This window comes from Mya arenaria, chromosome 9 (assembly GCF_026914265.1).
Source record: "Mya arenaria isolate MELC-2E11 chromosome 9, ASM2691426v1".
NCBI lineage: Eukaryota > Metazoa > Mollusca > Bivalvia > Myida > Myidae > Mya > Mya arenaria.
In genome coordinates, this window is record NC_069130.1 from 11,267,336 (window position 1) to 11,286,404 (window position 19,069).

General features: G+C 32.9%; 3 protein-coding genes across 3 annotated transcripts in view; 1 reads left to right on the top strand and 2 right to left on the bottom strand.

The window, feature by feature from the left end:
* The first annotated feature begins 17 nt into the window (after positions 1-17).
* Positions 18-4,067, top strand: LOC128202921 (uncharacterized). Its single transcript, XM_052904098.1, has 5 exons — positions 18-225; positions 840-985; positions 1,263-1,370; positions 1,770-1,876; positions 2,457-4,067. The coding sequence occupies exons 1-5, from the start codon at positions 85-87 to the stop codon at positions 2,627-2,629; spliced, it is 675 nt and encodes a 224-aa protein (XP_052760058.1). The 5' UTR covers positions 18-84; the 3' UTR covers positions 2,630-4,067.
* Positions 4,068-5,541: 1,474 nt separating this feature from the next.
* LOC128245738 (pleckstrin homology domain-containing family B member 2-like) lies at positions 5,542-14,377 on the bottom strand. The gene is made up of 6 exons (XM_052963964.1): positions 14,352-14,377; positions 10,677-10,718; positions 8,873-9,018; positions 6,676-6,785; positions 5,895-6,029; positions 5,542-5,626 (listed from the first exon to the last, which is right to left on the bottom strand). The coding sequence occupies exons 1-6, from the start codon at positions 14,371-14,373 to the stop codon at positions 5,542-5,544; spliced, it is 540 nt and encodes a 179-aa protein (XP_052819924.1). The 5' UTR covers positions 14,374-14,377.
* The window catches only part of LOC128246590 (sacsin-like), a 36,241-nt gene continuing 28,906 nt past the window's right edge, over positions 11,735-19,069 (bottom strand). Inside the window, exons 8-9 of the mRNA XM_052964857.1 lie at positions 18,653-18,749; positions 11,735-17,874 (exon numbers count right to left, since the gene is read on the bottom strand). Coding sequence (XP_052820817.1) covers positions 17,684-17,874; positions 18,653-18,749 — 288 coding nt within the window. The 3' untranslated portion in view covers positions 11,735-17,683. The remainder of the gene's footprint in view (positions 17,875-18,652; positions 18,750-19,069) is intronic.

Below are 19,069 nucleotides of genomic sequence, written 5' to 3' on the forward strand. Positions count from 1 at the left end.
GTGACGTCATTTGACAACAGAAAGTAGCGTCAAAATGGCGGATAGCTAATTGAAACAGGTGCTTTGTAAACAAAAATTATAAATATGCCGAAAAAGAAGGGAAAGGGGAAGAAAGGGAAGAAGGGAAAGAAAAAGTCTGGTAAAAAGTCATCAGACAGCTCCCCTGGCCCAGTCGATCCGATGGCTCCGTCCTATGTTCCTCCTCCACCAAAACCAGGTGAACAGGTGAGCAGATCATTGTAAACATTGTGTTTAACAGGCAGCCTGTATGATATTTAATCTTAGTGCATGCAGATTTTGAAAGTTTTAACATGTTAAAATGCTTTCCGAATGTTTTACATATATGATAGTTCATGTCCGTGAACACGTTTGTTATGCAACTTTGGAACATTCTATAATAGACAATACAGTGTGAGCAGAACAGTTTCAGAACAGCCCTGCTTCATCAAAACTGATATATTCCCACCCCTCTCCCACTATGCGTATGCTGGAAGGCCCTACAGTATACATATATATCCAGATCCAGACCAGAGACTCCTTACAATGTGTCCCACGTAGTCCAAATAATTATAGGTGGAAGGATTTTTATATGGCAAATCTTTCATATATTAGAAGAATCCCAATTCGAACATTATTATTTTAGACTAATATTCACATATTTTGTTCTGTAGGCTTTAAGTAGACTCCAAGGATCCAGTTATAGGAATTAAGTTTGATGCATGTACAACGTTAATTGTCTTTTATGAAAGATTGTTCAATATGAACATCATCATATTCTTACAAACATGTATTATTACATATACATTTGTGTACATGCACTAATCTAAACTCATTTTCAGTTGGTTAAGCTGCTGACTTCCCATCCAGTTGATGAGAAGGAAATCCATGGTGTGAAAGTGTCGACCAGGATTCTAGACAATCTTACGCCACAAGAGATTAGGGATTTGAGAGTGGTTTTTGAACTCTTCGATACAAATGATGATGGGTAAGCCTTACACTGATAAAGTGCTTTCGAGTTTTGCTAAAATTCGGAATTTAACAAGAGCCATTCAAAAAATAATATCTGAATTTACAATTTATGTTGCTTACAAATGTAGTTGGAGCTTGATAACAATGATGTTTGTAAACTGTCTAAAACTGTATATTTCTTTTGTCTGAACATAATTTATTCCAAAATAATTTAGTCTATGTTGTATGTTATCTTGCTCTTAATTGTGTGAGGTTTTTTTATCTGAAAATGATTTTCACCCAATGTATTCCAGGTTCCTGAGTCCTCCTGAACTAAGACGTGCAATGAAAGCTCTCGGATTTAAAGTCAAAATTGAAGAGGCAAAACAACTGGCTAATGATGGCAGTCTTAAAGGCCTAGGGTAAAAATAAATATTTGTCTATTTTCTTAAAAAAAGTAAATATGTTAAAGGGACGATACCCTTAAACGTGAGTTATTCAGAAATGTACCTTTCAGTATTTAAAACATTTAAACCTTAGTCACTGAGTGTTTGATCTCTTCAGCTTTAGATAAATAAAAATATTTAAATGTTTCTGCTGCATAATGCTGGATTTAAAGGAGTTCTTTGAGACTATTATTGATGTCAATAAAAAGTTTGATTTGTTTTTTCTGCAGAATGCTTGATTTCAATGAGATACTTGAGGCTGTTTTTTGTTATTGTAATAAATGGTGGCTTTCAATAAGTTTTTTAGACTGTTACAATGAGTTCCTCAGGACTGTGATTGATGTGAATGAAATGTTGGCTTTGTTTCTGTTGCAGAATGCTGGATTTCAATGAGTTCCTTGAGACTGTTATTGACAGACAAGATCCAGATTCTATAGATGCCTATGATGAAATCAGTAAAGGATTCTCTATGTTTGACAAAGGTATGGGAATAAATCTTTCTCTTAAAAGAGCCAACATTGATTTGCATACTATATTTAATACAAAGTTGTAAAAATTTTGGGTGCACATGCATCAACTACACTTTAAATATGTTAAGTATGTGAATCAAATACAATACTTTATACTCATATGATTAGTTATTTTTATGACATTGTTAATGGTCAAAAAAAGATTTGATCAAAACTTTTATTGCAGAAATACAACATTCTTAGTTATAAGAAATTAACTTGTATATTCCTATTATTTATGGCATCAACATGATAGATATGGAGTTATAGTTCACCCACTTAAAAAGAAACTTATGGGCAAAGTGGCATGTTTATTTATAATTTGATAACAGGACCTATAAGTAAAAGATACCTGACTTTAAGTGTAAGATATTAATGATATCTTCTTGGTATATCACAATAAGACTGCTTACTCATGTGAATTTGCTATTAAACTAGATTCAACACAAATCATAGTAGCGATTTTTTGTCTAGGAGAGAGTTAAGTCATTAGAAATGCACTGTTCATAGTTTAACTAAAATGACCCCTTAATTTAACTTACCATCATTACAGATGCTAAAGGTTCCATATCCCTAGATGACCTTCAACAGGCATGTCTTGATGCAAAGGTCAAGTTCAAGAAGCAGGAACTACAAGAGATGATTGAAGAAGCTGACACAAATGGAGATGGACTTGTTGACAGGGATGAGTTCATCTCCATAATGTTGGAAACAAATCTGTTTTGAACTCAAGGATATCCTTACAATCAGATCCAATATTTACTAATGTCAGGGCCAATTCACCAACATTTTGGTTTGGGACAAAGTCTTAGAAATGTGATTTTTTTAATTAATCAAAATGGCTGTAATATTATTCCTTTTGACAACAGGTAAACAAATAAAGGCGAAACTAGTTATATGTGACATCCAGCAATTTTCATCATTGTAGACCATTGGTGTTTTGCTTGTTCTTATGTTACAAGAATATCAAAAATGCAGTTTATAGTCTTAAGTGTCAAACTCAAGATGATAGTGAGTACATGTATGTGCCCTGGAGTTTGATGCTGACTCTTTTTGTAAAATTACTTTCAGAACAGCACTGAAAGAAAACAGAATTGCTGTATAATTTGCATATAAAAAGTTTCGCCTCTATTTTTTCGCTTGAATATGATATGACAGAGTGTGTTTTTGCGTATTCTCAGAAGGAACTGTTTCAAGATTCTAAGTATGAGTTAGTTGCCATGAGTAACACACTTAATTTTTGTTGTATTCACCTAGCTTCAGGATATATTGCCTCTAAAATTTAAGTTAAGATGGTGGTAATCTTTCAACTTTACAAAACTGCTTTTTCTGTAGTTTAGACAAAAATGTATCAACATTTTATTTCACAGTCATCTGTCTTAGGAATAATTGTTACCATTTCTTCCAATTCACTGAGAGCTTAACAAGCAAGCCCTATTGGAATAAGCTTTTGTTTAACACTCTTTATGACTTTGATGAACTATTTTTATGCCATTCTTTTTTATCACTGTGTGTGGCGCATCACAGTAATGATTTTGGATCAAAACTTGTATTTGATAATTTCTAACCCAAAAGGAATAACATGTTTGTTTTTTTTAAAAACTCTACGACTTTGATAGTTATTTTATGCAATTTTTATTTTGATTCAAATGCTAACACAACACTTTGATCCAGCCCCGATTCATTGGGAAAGTTTTAAAGTTCAGTTCTTCCATATAAGCTTTTGAAAACCAGGGAATATTTATGATCGATACTATGTGATTTCATACAATACACACACAACTACTGTGATTGGCCAAGTAGCCAAAACTTGTCATGAAAAGAAGGTCAACAGCAAGCTGTTGACGTGTCTTCCATTGCACATTCAAAACAAACATGATTTAGATAGATAGGATGTCCTTGATTTGTACATGTATGGCATAATTAAATACAATGTTCATCATTCAAAGTCACAGCCAAACTAACTGATCTTCAAACACTCATTTGACATATGCGTATCTTAGAGATGTGTTCTATATATATGTATCTTTCACTGTTATTCCTACTGTCAACTTGTTGTGTATCATGTTGTTTTAAATTTTCTTTTTATATTTACAATTGTGTTTGATAATATGTTGTTGTTTTATTATCAGTTATTGATGAACATACAGAAAATAAAATTTTAACTATTATTACTTGGATGTACATACAGAATTCATTGGAATGGTTGTTCGATAAGTCACGGACCTATAAACCATAGGTCCATGTGCTGCAGTTAGCGCACTCGCTATGACTGGGCGGGTTCGATTCCCTGGCTTCGCACATGTGGGTTTGGTTGGTGGTTACCAAGCCAGATTGATAAGTTTGTTTTTTCGGGCACCCAGGTTTCCAACGCAACACAAGAGCACCCTCTCGTGCAACATCGTGCTACCGAGAGTGACTTAGCACATTATGTTAAAAGATTTGTTCACAATCGTTATTACATAAATAAAGTTTTAACTGCTAGGTATTTGAAGAGTTAAACGAAAATGTTTTAATTGGATTACAAAAACGATGCAAACACGGAATATACCCTCAACATATTTTTTATTTGAACAATAACATTTACACATATCTATGCCTTTGGCAAAAACAACAACACACATTACTTATAATAAGTTAAACAGAAATAAACTTTCAAATAATGTTATGAAAATATAAAGCGAAAATCATTAAGCGAAAACAAGAATCGTGAAAATTCATATAATTATGATTAAAATTTTATGATTGAATTGAGAAGAAGCAATAACATTAACGAACATCTGAACCAATGATATGGTCATGAAATAATCATTTATCAATGTATGTATTAGAATGAGTGATAATAAGGAAACTTAAACTTGGTATAAATGAGGTATTAGTGTTATGATTTGACATCATTTATAATTTAATTACAAGAGTATTTAATGGAACAATTGTCACTAATAAGCACATTGTAACTTTATTTGACAATTTTATATCACTGCTTTTAAATTAAACAAGGAAACATATAATCATATTAGGACTCGCTCACATTTTAAAGGATCTGACATCATGTTTTATTTCGTGTGAAATGCTTGCAAACAATGTTAAAACATAATTCAAAGTTTAGTAAATATTGTATTAACTAAGCTACTATTTCTTTTATGTTGGCGAACAGCGTGAGTTAGTCTTAATACTTAATATTGTAAACTGAATAATTTAGAATTGGTTTAACAAAGTTCTTTTTAAATGAGCGCCTGTCTAATTAAGTTGTTGTTTAGTGTGTTTTCTTAACAAACATAAGTAATATAACTCAGTTTGAACAATGTTTGCAAAACATATAGCCAATGTTATGTTTATGAGCGAGTCCCTTTAAAAACAAGAATTAGATTGGAAACATATATTTTTGAAGTATTTTTGGCAAAAAAGGGCCGTAACTCCTAAATGACTAAAGCGATTTCCATGACTATCGAACTTGATCAAGATATTATGGTCACAAACATGTGTTTAAAGTTTGGTGAGGATTGGACAAACGGTTTTCAAGAATTAGATCGGAAACAATCTTCGGGACGTACGTACGTACAGACAGACAGACGTACGTACGGACAAGGGCAACCCTATATGCCGCCACTTTGTGGGGGCATAATAACTAAGCCTCATCAAGTCCATGAAGAGTTGGGGTGTCGGGGCGTGGTAAAGTTCTTCACTTGATTTTCGCCTCCGCAGCACAGCAATCGATACCAGCTAAAACAAAACAAAACAAATGAAAGTACTCCTAGCCCAAATATCATAACAATACTCAAGTCAAATCTAAATCTCAGACAAAGGTCATTTTATCAAAACCGTTGCTAATATGAAAATTGATAATGTGTCCTTTAAAAATTTACAACTTTCCCTGTTTTTTATTACAAAAAGTAGACTACAATTATCCCTGTTGTTTATTTTTTAAAGTAACGAATACTTGTATAAAGTAACGTACACATGTGTACTTTTATATTGTAAATGAACCTACATTTTTCTCTGTCGTTCATTTTGTTCCATGCTCTCCTCTTTCAGCGCATCCTCTTTCGTCCGGTTCTTCCGAGAGTATTTGGGTGTGGGCAGGGCCTTGTCCGAGTTGGCTTTACCGATAGCCCGCAGCCAAAGTCTGTAGGGAATAATAAACACATTTTAAGTGAATTAATTTCAGTTCACATATTAAAAGTTATTTATTATTTATTTATTTTGCTTCACTCAATCTTTGAATCGACATTAGTGTTTGCGCAAATGTCACTAAACCAGCCCGTGAAAACCGCTGAATAACCAACTTATAGATAGCAATTAATGACCAAATGGAACGCTAGTGGTCGAAATTTGTAGGACGATTTTTAAATGACTAAATTCTAACCCGTCGCGTAAACATATACGTAGATAATATGTGACCCCTCCCCTCGGAGATATGCTATGGAATAGGGTATGTACACAAGACATGACAAGAGACAGAAACATAGGCTTTCGCAGACATTCCCGGTCAAGTTCGAGATAAACATTTTAATTCCGCCTAAAATAGAAAATGCTTTCAAAACCTTAAAGAGGTACACCAATAAGTACAGTTACAGTCTAACCCCGTTGACTCGAACTGATTTGGCTCGAATTCGCCGTTGGCTCGAATTGAATATTAAGGACCCATTTATTTAAACTCTTTAAACTGAAGGGGGAAAAATCCGATTGGCTCGATATTTTCGCAGATCCCTGGGAGTTAGAGTCAACGGGGTTCGACTGTAACTTTAATATTGAAATTTGAAATGGCGTACTCTGCGCTATCCCTGTCATGCGCACACAGGGATATTTTCCGAGCGCCCGTAAAGTGCAGTTCCATCAAGCAGAATGTGTCAATGTCCGGTGGAGGTAGCAGCGTCCGGCACTGAAATAGAACATAGACAAGATAAATGTGGTGTACAGAAAGATGTGTGACTGGTGTTGAACTCTTCTAATCGTGGAGTTTGGCTCTACCAAATCAACTATGTTAATGTTCGCAGGAGGCAGATAATAAGTAGGGATGCAAACGAATGGCAAACTTGATATTCGAATATTCGGTAATTCTTTCGAACGAATTCGAATATTCGATTACCAAAATACATTTTTTTAAAGTTGTAGTAAACTATTATAATATTCGCTTAAGTAATAACCGGGGCATTTTAGCCCTACTTTGTCGTTACCACTACGCGCGACGGACCCTGAATTTCCATGCTAGTTTCTAGCGGCCAACCCCCACCCACCCCACCTCCAAAATCGTTCAAATATACTTTTTATTTCAATTAAGGACAGAAAGGAAAAAAAAACATACGCCCAAAATGCACCATTTCGAGCTAGAAATTGTTAAAAAAAATTATCGGGGGAGTATCCCCCAACCCACCAACCATGCCAACACTTTAACCTCAACCCACCAACCATGCCAACACTTTAAACAATAAAATTTCGGTTTTGAAGGAGGGTCCTCTAAGCTTCGCCCCATCTAACGTCAAATCCTGCACCCGCCCCTGTATGTGGATGTAGTAATCTCAGACCGAATTATCCACACCGGCCCAGCAAAGTAGAGATAGATAGATTGTGTCTCCGACACTAGACAATAACATGTAGGTTTGTATAAAATATTACATGGTAATGATGGACCTCTACCAAATCTGTGAATTCTAACCTTATCAGAAAGAACGTATACGCTTGCCTCTCCAACAGTGTGTGTATACCGCGTGGTAAATTGCGTCATAAATGCTACGTCGGAAGGCAATATTTTGCTTCGAGTGCAGACTTTAAACAAAGATAACTTTCCTATTAATTCACCATTTTAAATGAAACAAAGCGCAGTCTAAGCCGCTTACCGTGCCCCCCCCCCCCCCCCTCCCCCTTTGGTCTTTTACAAAAGTTTAATTGAACGTGTAGTTTCTTAAAACACTTCGACAAACCTATTCACAATACGGAGCACTGTTGAAACATTATTTTGTTGAAAACAGGTTTGTCGAAGTGTTTGATGATTCTAATCACCTTATCAAACTCCGGTAATGAAAAAAAAGGCGTGACTCTTTAAGCGGCATATACTGCCCTTTGTTTCATTTAAAATGGTGTAGTAAAGAAAAGCTGTCTTTGATTTAAGTCTTCATTTTAAGCAAAATGTTGCCTTCTGACGTAGTGTAAATTCTAACCTTATCAGAAAGAACGTATACGCTTGCGGCAGCAGCGCTTTGCACTAGTATAAAACGATACATATAGACATAATCTGAATCCCCAACTACTGACTGGTAAGCAGTTGAACATTCGCGAATAATCGACTGGAAATGGTCGAATATCCGACTGGCGAATATAAGAATTAAAGTAAATTAAAACAGTGTTTGTCGCAACGATACATATGTGTTCATGCATAAAGAAACATTTGGCGATTAATTTTCCCATATGTGACCTTTAAAACTATACATATACACATAAACTGAATCCCCAACTACTGACTGGTTTGCAGTTGAACATTCGCGAATAATCGACTGGAAATGGTCGAATATCCGACTGGCGAATATACCAATAAAAGTGAATTAAAACAGTGTTTGTCGAATCCCCAACTGGCAACTAGCAGGTAGTTGAATATTCGAATCCCCAACTGGCAACTGGTAAGTAGTTGATTATTCAAATCCCCAACTACTAACTACCTTCCAACTTTACCGTCATTGTTTTAACGTGTATTTTGTATATCTATGTTTAAATTAATTGCCAGTGAAGTGTTTTATTGCATAAATAAAAAAGATTCCCAAGAGTAAAGTCATTAAGTTTAAAGGCTAAATTGAAATTACTACGCGATCTACTTGCAGTGTGGTTAAATGTTAAAATTTCTGACATTGTTAACCGTCCATATACATGATGTAACATCCGATGGTTTTTCGATGGAAAATGGCCGAGAAATTCCGAATGAACGGTCATCCCACATGAGTCAGTGATGCACACTTACTTTTAGAATAGACTGTATACCTGCTTGCCACTTTTGATAGAGATGAGGTCCATTTTGACGTCGTACGTCTTCGTCGCACGACTGCTGCGCTTCTTGGAGAAACATTTCAGGTTTCCCCCAAGACTCACCGTCATCCACACCTTTTTCCATCTTTTGAACAATGGCTCTGAAATATTTGAAGCCTTTTTTGTTCTTTTTGTTGTCTCGAGGTATTTTCGCCGGTATCCATGAGTTCGAGAAAACGAGGTTCGACTGTATATGATATAAATTGTGGAGTATTTGTCAGTATTTGAATTTGTGCTTTTTGCTTCCTTTAAGGTAAATTGGACATACTTTTAAACAATGACATCAACTTTTTTTATCAGTAAGTTGGGTAATAAGAAATGTTCAAGAAAGCTTATCCAACCCGTGATATTTTTCATTCACGAATATTTAGATAATGAAATTAATATAAACGAAGCTGCATCCCCTCAAAAAGGTATAACTCGATAGTACGATGATGAAACGCGAAATCACGAAAATACGATAACGAAAACGCGAAAGTATGATGATGAAAATGCGACAGTACGATAACGAAAACGCGATAATTCGACATTACGATGATGATAATATACTATCGTGTTGTCGCCATCGTAATATCGTATTTTACCGCTGTACAATCGTGACACATTATCGTAGTATCATAATGTCGCGTTTTCATCATCGTACTGTCGCGTTTTCACCATCGTACTATCGCGTTTTCAAAATCGTACTATCGCGTTTTCATCATCGTACTGTCGCGTGTCGTGTTTACACCACCGTACTGTCGCGTTTTCATCATCATACTGTCGCGTTTTCATCATCGTACTGTCGCGTTTTCATCATCGTACTGTCGCGCTTTCACCATCGTACTGTCGCGTTTTCATCATCATACTGTCGCGTTTTCATCATCATACTGTCGCGTTTTCATCATCGTACTGTCGCGCTTTCACCATCGTACTGTCGCGTTTTCATCATCATACTGTCGCGTTTTCATCATCATACTGTCGCGTTTCCATCGTCGTACTGTCGCGTTTTCCACATCGTTCTGTCGCGTTTTCATCATCGAACTGTCGCGTTTCACCATCGTTCTATCGCGTTTTCATCATCGTATGTCTTGGAATGAGCCAGTTTTGCGTAAATGTCTGTGAACTATTAATATAAGACGAATGACAAAAGGTCAGATCGGAGTTTTCATATTTACGTTCATTAATATTTTATGGCTAAACGCATTACTAACGCTTTGCATAAAACAGTAAATATGGAAAGGTCAATATGTGAGAGGGCAGCTTTAAAAGCTTTTACAAAAAAAAGTAAAACCATAGGCAGTGTCAGTCAGCGATGATACAATTGTTGCGTATATAATAACAAGAAATTAAGAAATATCACCGTCATGACTTAAAGATGCGCTATTACTCCCAAACGAGAATAACCACAAGTAATACCATTAGTTTAATATACCAAAAAGGATGGATAAATGTCGAAAATAATGGTTCATATGAAGGAAACCGAGTTCAATTTGAAAAAAAGGTGCAGGAAACACGGTATGTTTACCCTATGAGACTTTAGTAAATCGCGGTAAATCTTTTAGCAATCACCAACCATTTAATAGTTTTGCGATTTCAGCTATTAAATACACGGTTACAGTCATGTTATCAGTAATTAATATTTTCCATATATGCATTATTTAGTAAGTAGTTAAAGGTTTATCACTCAAAATTACATTTGTTATACATGTGTATGTATTGATTTTGAATAAGAGTGTCACTTTAATACTAAAGAAGAAATAAAAATGTTCAATCTCACTTTGGCGGTAAATCCAACCCGCCTTCAAAACGACAACGTCATCTTCCCCCGTCACTAGTGACGCCATTTTGTTCCTTCGACGTTACGTCCAATTTCGTTTAAACTTTTTGTATTGACAGTTTGCGAAAATTCAAATATAGTTAAGGTAGTTGTTGAAAGCATGTGATATTTCCATCGTGTGTGATAAAATACAATCCAGAAAGTGGTTTCTGTTCAATTAACGTTTGAATGGACAACGTTTTTAGGAACTAATCGATTCATGCAATACTATTTTATAATAATTAGTTTTGCATTAAAATAACTAGTTAATACCTGCTAAAATTAGTAATCGAGGTGTGCAGTCGCTCTTTCTTGTTTAAGTAGGGATTTAACCTAAATATATAGTATTATACGACAGATTAATCTTTTTATCCCTTTAAGCTTTAAAACAAATTTAAATATTCGATCATGGCTTGTGTGTGAATTAAGTCCATATAAACAAGCGTTCTTTCTAAATAACAATTAAATGTCACGCTCCTCCTCCTCCTCCTCAGCATCATCATCATCATCATCATCATCATAACCATCGCCGCCACCATCATCATCATCATCATCATCATCATCATCATCATCATCATCATCATTCTCATCATCAGTCTCATCATCAGTCTCATTCTCATCATCATCATCATCGTCACCGTCGTCGTCATCATCATCATCATCATCATCATCATCATCATCATCATCATCATCATCATCAGTCTCTTCAACATAAGTCTCATTCTCATTATCATCATCGTCACCGTCGTCATCATCATCACCATCAACATCATTATCATCATCAGTCTCATCATCATAAGTCTCATTCTCATCATCATCATCGTCACCGTCGTCATCATCATCATCTTCATCGTCATCATCATCGTCATCACCATCAGCAGCAGCAGCATCATAATCATCGTCATCATCATCATCATCACCACCACCATTAATCATGATCATCATGATGATCATCATGTTCATCATCATTATTATAACATTATCATCAGCAGCATCATAATTTTAAAACGATTACTAAATAGTGAATATAGTTTTATTTCATTCATACGTTGCATACAAACATATTCGATATCAACTAACATACACTTTAAGTTTTTTTTCATTTTTAATAAATCAGAAACAAATGAATTTGATAATAGTAAAAAATTCAAATCAACTTATCATCGCTTTAAACTAGCTTCTTAACTGATTTATGTATTTTTTTAAACGCTAATCAACTTCTTTACATATGATTTTATATGATATTGTGTCAAGTGAAATAAAAAAAAATCAAAGAGAAAGTTGGAAGAAAATAACAGAATTTGCAAGAAAAGCCGTCACTTTAATAAAAAAAAATAGAAAAACGATTAAAGAGACAAAAAATGTGTTTTATTTTTAAAAATATCCATCCGAATGTTAAGTAAGCGTTACATTATAAATTAATACTAGAAGTAATATTACACTCTACATTTTTTAATAGTACTTTCAATCTTCACTTCTTGTGAGTTATATCAGTAGTACATGCTGCTTTCTGTCAGTCTCAACAGAAAGAAATCACTACATGCCATCCACCATATCGCGAAAACTGATGGTTGTACATGTATACAGAAAACTACTTTAACAGCGTTTAACACAATTATTTATCGCGGAAAAAATGTCGTCTAATTACAGTTGGTATAGTGTTTTCTGTCACAGTAGAAAAAAAATGAAAACAGAGCAAATATTTGATATATAACATATTGTATATACAACATTAAAAAGGCAAAATACAGATTTAAACTTATTACGTGATGTACATAATATGTTCTGTTGACAGTTTACTGGACAACTCTTAATACTACACACTGTTTTCTGTCAGTTTATGCAGAAAAACAGAATGCGGTCCAGCCTAACACGAAAACAGAACTTTACACATAACAATGAAACGACTAAACGTTTGTAACATTAAATGATATCAATGATAATAGGTAAATGTACATAAAACAAGTTACAACTTACAACGTCATGTTTATTATATCGCCTGTTTACAGTTTACAAAACATTTATATAACGCACACAGTAAGCTGTCACAAAGTACAGAAATACACATGTGGTCCTGCGTAACACGAAAACAGAGCAACATTTATTTAATGGTACCATCATAAAAACATTTAACGATTTTAAATACATATATAGTTATCAACGTTTTGTAAATGAATCATCTGTTCACAGTTTACTGGACAAATATTAATACTACATGCTGTTTTCTGTCACTTTATGAAGAAAAACACCATGCGGTCCAGCCTAACACGAAAACAGATTGTTTTACATAACAATTAAACGATTAATAAAATATAATTTAACTGGTATATATAATATAATCAATAATCAATATCTGGTAAAATATGTTTTCATTATTTCGCCAAGTAAATTCTACAATCTGTTTACAGTTTACTGGACAAATATTAATACTACAAACTGTTTTCTGTCAGTGTATGCAGAAAAACAAAATGCGGTCCAGCCTAACACGAAAACAGATAGATGTTTTACATAACAATAAAACGATTAATTAAATATTACTTTCAGTTATATATAATACATACAACAATCTATATTGTAACAACTGTATTAAGCATTTACATCATGTAAATTTTACACTCTGTTAACAGTTTACTGGACAAATATTAATACTACATGCTGTTTTCTGTCACTTTATGCAGAAAAACACCATGCGGTCCAGCCTAACACGAAAACAGATTGTTTTACATAACAATTAAACGATTAATAAAATATAATTTAACTGGTATATATAATATAATCAATAATCAATATCTGGTAAAATATGTTTTCATTATTTCGCCAAGTAAATTCTACAATCTGTTAACAGTTTACTGGACAAATATTAATACTACAAACTGTTTTCTGCCAGTGTATGCAGAAAAAAACAGAATGCGGTCCAGCCTAACACGAAAACAGATATTTAACATAACAATAAAGCTATTGCTCTTCTGTTATAGATAATACATACAAAACACAATACTTGGTAAAACAATATTAAATCATTTACGTCATGTAAAGTATATGATCTGTTTACAGTTTACTGGACAAATATTAATACTACAAACTGTTTTTTTTTTGTCATTTTATACAGAAAACAGAATGCGGTCCAGCCTAACTCGAAAACAGATATTTAACATAACAATAAAGCTATTGCTCTTCTGTTATAGATAATACATACAAAACACAATACTTGGTAAAACAATATTAAATCATTTACGTCATGTAAAGTATATGATCTGTTTACAGTTTACTGGACAAATATTAATACTACAAACTGTTTTTTTTTTGTCATTTTATACAGAAAACAGAATGCGGTCCAGCCTAACTCGAAAACAGAACGGTTCACATGGCAATTTAATTACTAAGCGTTTATAACATATTTCCAGTATAAAAGGTAATAGTATATTAAAAAATTATAAAGTCGTGATGAATTATCTGTTAAATATTTCAGAACATTTTTCATAACTCATGCCGTTATCTGTCACAAAGTATAGAAATACACGTGCGGTCCTGTGTAACAAGAAAATAGATGTAATGAAAGTTATATGTGAGCATTTACATAATAAGTTTAAGCGGTTTATGACATAAAATGATTTATATTGTCATAGGTAAAAATACAATTATCAATTGATAACGCCATGTAAATAGTATCCCCTGTTTACAGTTTACAGAACATTTATATAACATAGTTTTATCTGTCATACGGTACAGAAAACACCCATGCGGTCCTGCGTAGCACAAAAACAGAGCAATATTACGTTTGTGATACATATCATAGATACAATACTTCAAGTTTTTACGTCATGTTAATAAATATCATCTGTTTACAGTTTACTGGACAAATATTAATACTACATACTGTTTTCTGTCAGTGATTACAGAAAATACCGCATGCGGTCCAGCCTAACACGAAAACAGACTGTTTGACATAACAATTAAACGATTGATTAATTATTACTATATTAATATATATATAATATAAACAATAAACAATATCTGGTAAAAACATATTTCAATTATTTACACCAAGTAAATTTTACAATCTGTTTACAGTTTACTGCACACATATTAATACTACAAACTGTTTTATGTCAATTATTACAGAAAAACAGAATGTGGTCCAGCCTAACACGAAGACAGAATGTTTTGCATTAAGCGGTTTGCAACATAAAAAGCTCAACCAAAATTATAAAATATAATAGAACAATAAACGATTTATTCTGTCTTGTAAATTAAACCTTCTATTTACAGAACATTTATATATACTTTCTTTATCTGTCACATAGTACAGAAAACTCACATGGGGTCGGCGTAACATGAAAACAGAACAACATTATTTTGATGTTACATATCGTACAAACAACACTCACTATTATGTACAAACATATATTAATTATTTAAATTATGTTAATTATTTCAACTGTTTACAGTTTACTGGACAACTATTAATACAACATGCTGTTTCCTGTCAGTTTTTACTGAATAAAAACAGAATGCGGTCCAGCCTAACACGAAAACAGAATAGCTTACATAAAAATACATTTAAATATAAATGATTAACAGTATTATCGATTAAAGTAAAATGAATAAAATGTGTAAATCATATTATCTGTAGACAATAAAAAAAAACAAATATATAACTCCTGCTGTTATGAGTCGCAATGTACAGAAAAAAACAGGCGCAGTGCTGCGTAACAGGTAACAGATCATTTAAATGATATATATTTTACAGAATATAAACAAATAGAATAATTATCAAGTATATGTGTGTTAACACCCAACCGACGCTATATACAGAAAGCATTGTGAAACGTTTCATTATACAATGTATCATTTTCCTATAAACACATTTAACCACTAAAATTAGGCAGCATTGTGAAACCTTTCACTATTATATTAGAACTATTCCATTAACACATTATGACATTATATTCAGGTAACATTGTGAAACCCTTCATTATTAAATTATTCTATTGACACATTATGGCAATATATACAGATAGCATTGTGAAACCCTTCATTATTGTATTATCTTATTGACAAACTAGCACACTATATCCAAATAGCATTGTGAAACCCTTCATTATTTAATTATCCTGACAATATATACAGATAACATTGTGAAGCCTTTCGTTTTTGAATTATCCTATTGACAAATTATGACAATATATACTGATAGCATTGTGAAACATTTCATTTAGTATTATCCTATTGACTAAGTTATGACGACACTATTTACAGATAACATTGTGAAGCCTTTCAATATAAGTTTATCCCATTGACACATTATGACACTATTTACAGATAGCAATGTGAAACCCTTCATCATAGTATTATCCTAGTGACACATTATGACACTTAATGCAGATAGCATTGTGAAACCTTTCATTATAGTATTATCCAATTAACACACTAGCACACTATATGCAGATCTAATTGTTTCATTAAATCATCCATCCTATACACACGTTCAGACACGAAATTTAGATAAATTACATCCAAGAAAAGCTATGTATTTTATAATTAAGGAAATCAACGTATATACCGACAATGGTATCGCACGCATTCAGAGACAAAGCATGATCGAATACAAACAAAACTTTAGTTATTGGCATTTAAAGCATTTCAACAGTATCTCGAAAAATGAAGGACTGAAATTCAAAGAAATGATACAATGCATAAAATCGAAATCAAAGATATCTCAATATAGATTAAAAAGATAAAAAAGTGTGTAATTTTTAAATATAATAATATGACATTATATACAACAAATGATTAAACAGATTATAAAGTGTCCAACTAACTAACAGGCTACTAACTAAACACATAAGTGCATAAGTTGTCAATCAAGTGAACAGGTCATATAGAAGAAAACATATCCAATGTACTTATATCACTTTTATTATTTACAAAAGTGCTACTGAAGCTCCAATCAAATCAAATGCCATGCTACAAGAAAAATAATATGGCAATGATTTCTAGTTGCATCGTTTCCTTACATCGTTTAAATAATACGGTTATCATATTTTTCATTTGGTTGTCATCAGATACTTGAAAGAACATATTATAGATTTACCAATAATGATCAAATCAAAAGCAAATTTTATACATAACACAAATGCAAATATTTGGTTGTCCTCTAAACACAAAACATGTCAGCAAGGGAAATATTTACACTATCTACATTCTTAAAAAGTACACAACATTCAAATACCTTATAATCAGTAGGCTACTAACTAACTTAGAAAATTGCATAATTATTTAAAACAATTAATCACTTAATTTAACATTTTTAACACACTCTTATACGCATATAGTAAAACCCATTCCGCAATGGTATAGATATGATTGTATCAAAAGATGAAAATCAAAAGCATAATGATAATATTCAAACTAAACGCACATATTTTTCACACTTGCATGTATGGCATTAATATAATTCTTGTAAAAAGCAAAGCGAACTGGTGATATATTTTTCTCTTTTTCTTCTTTTTCATATTTCTGTATACTGTGACATTTCATGTTATGAAAAACAATGGCAACAATTATTCTACAATCTTATTTCAAGCATTATGTACAATAATACATTAATTAACATTTCACACTTAATAAAACAGAAATACATTCATGAACAAAATACTATAATTGCCAATAGAACAAAAACATGTGTGGAAGAAACTTTGCCAATAGAACAAAAACATGTGTGGAAGAAACTAACTATCAAATCTATGTGAGTCTATCAAAATCATAGTATTGTATGTATACAAGGAAAATGTTATTAACCAATTACACTCATTTGAAGATTTCAAATCAATAAAAATCGCCAACAAAATAGCAAATCAATAGTTTTCAAAATAACACACCACACGCATTATTTCTCATCAGAAAATGAAAAGTAATGCACAATTCAAAACCTCAGTTGTGTCCATAAATACGAAAACTCAGTGTTTTTACTTCAGAAAATTACCTCGCACATGCGCATTGACATCCTTTGCTAAAGAAGTCATAATGTCTGCATTTTGCCTCGTATACGCATGCGCAGGAATCGTACCAGATAAAGTATGTGGATAGCGCATGCGCCTATGATCTCCAGAAATGACAGTAATTTGTCTGGCGAGCGCCTTCAATGTACTATCAAGACCTGAAATCGCAATAAAATTTGTATTTGTATTATTTTTTAAAGAATGGTTCAGTAAAAGAGATCATAGTAATGTAAAACGATTTTCCTACTTTATACACAACTCATACTTGAGAATAAACTAAATAAAAAAACTAAAGTAGAAAAACATGTGTTGAGCAGAAACAGTGCGGCTCTTTAATCACTTTGTAGATTTTAAATTGTAGGCTATGGGATACAAAATCAAAATGCCACATTTATTAATAGTTTTCGCATTTATGCTATAAATATCTTAAAATATTGCGCATGACTGGTACAGTTCATTTCAACTCCATTTATCGCATAAAACATTGATAAAAACATGATTATAGCAAATGCAGCGTTAGGAAGGGCATGTCTTTAAGCAATGCCAATGTTTTTTACAGAAATACAAAACAATATTATTATTTACAACAGCATAACCTCTAGTTTCTTAAGATGTTTGCATAGTTGATAAACCACGACAGGTTGCTTAAATATTTCGTTGAGTTTTAATAAAATAAACTGACAAATATTTGCTTTGTTGGACAGGTGGAATAACATCTTCTTATAAACTAGTACTTGTTTAAGTCTTAATGTTTTGGGCTTACTAACAAGTGGTATTCACGTTCTTTGATAGCAGTTGCTACATAATCTTTGAGGTCCTGGCATACATATACGTGTATCGAACACGTTCAATATGTAAAACATGGACAGATAAAAACAGAGCAGAAACTTACAGATTATGTCCCTAACCTTAACCAAAACCTAAACTGGTACATACCGTAGGCGATAGAAGTCAACTCATGGCTGTCTTTAACACTGCCAATTTTGTTCGCGTCTTTTGCGTACCAGGCTGCCATCAAAGATTTTTCAGCTGCCTACAATTGTTATTGTAAAACATTCACTTATGTTCCTCGATAATCATCCTTTTCAATATCACAATCAAGAAACACAAGTTGTTTTATATAAAAAAAGATAAAACGTTGAAATGGAATGACAACTAGAGATTGCTTTTTTGGAAAAGCGCTTGTCTCCCCTATTGTGTGGTCGTAGGTGAGAAAAAATAAATGATGGACATGAAATTTGTAACTTTGGACTGGAGACAAACCAACAGTGAAGTTTGGTTTATTCGATTATATTAAATAGTGAATAGAAGAAAGTGTTGTTGATTAATCATGGAAAATGTAAACGAAGTTTG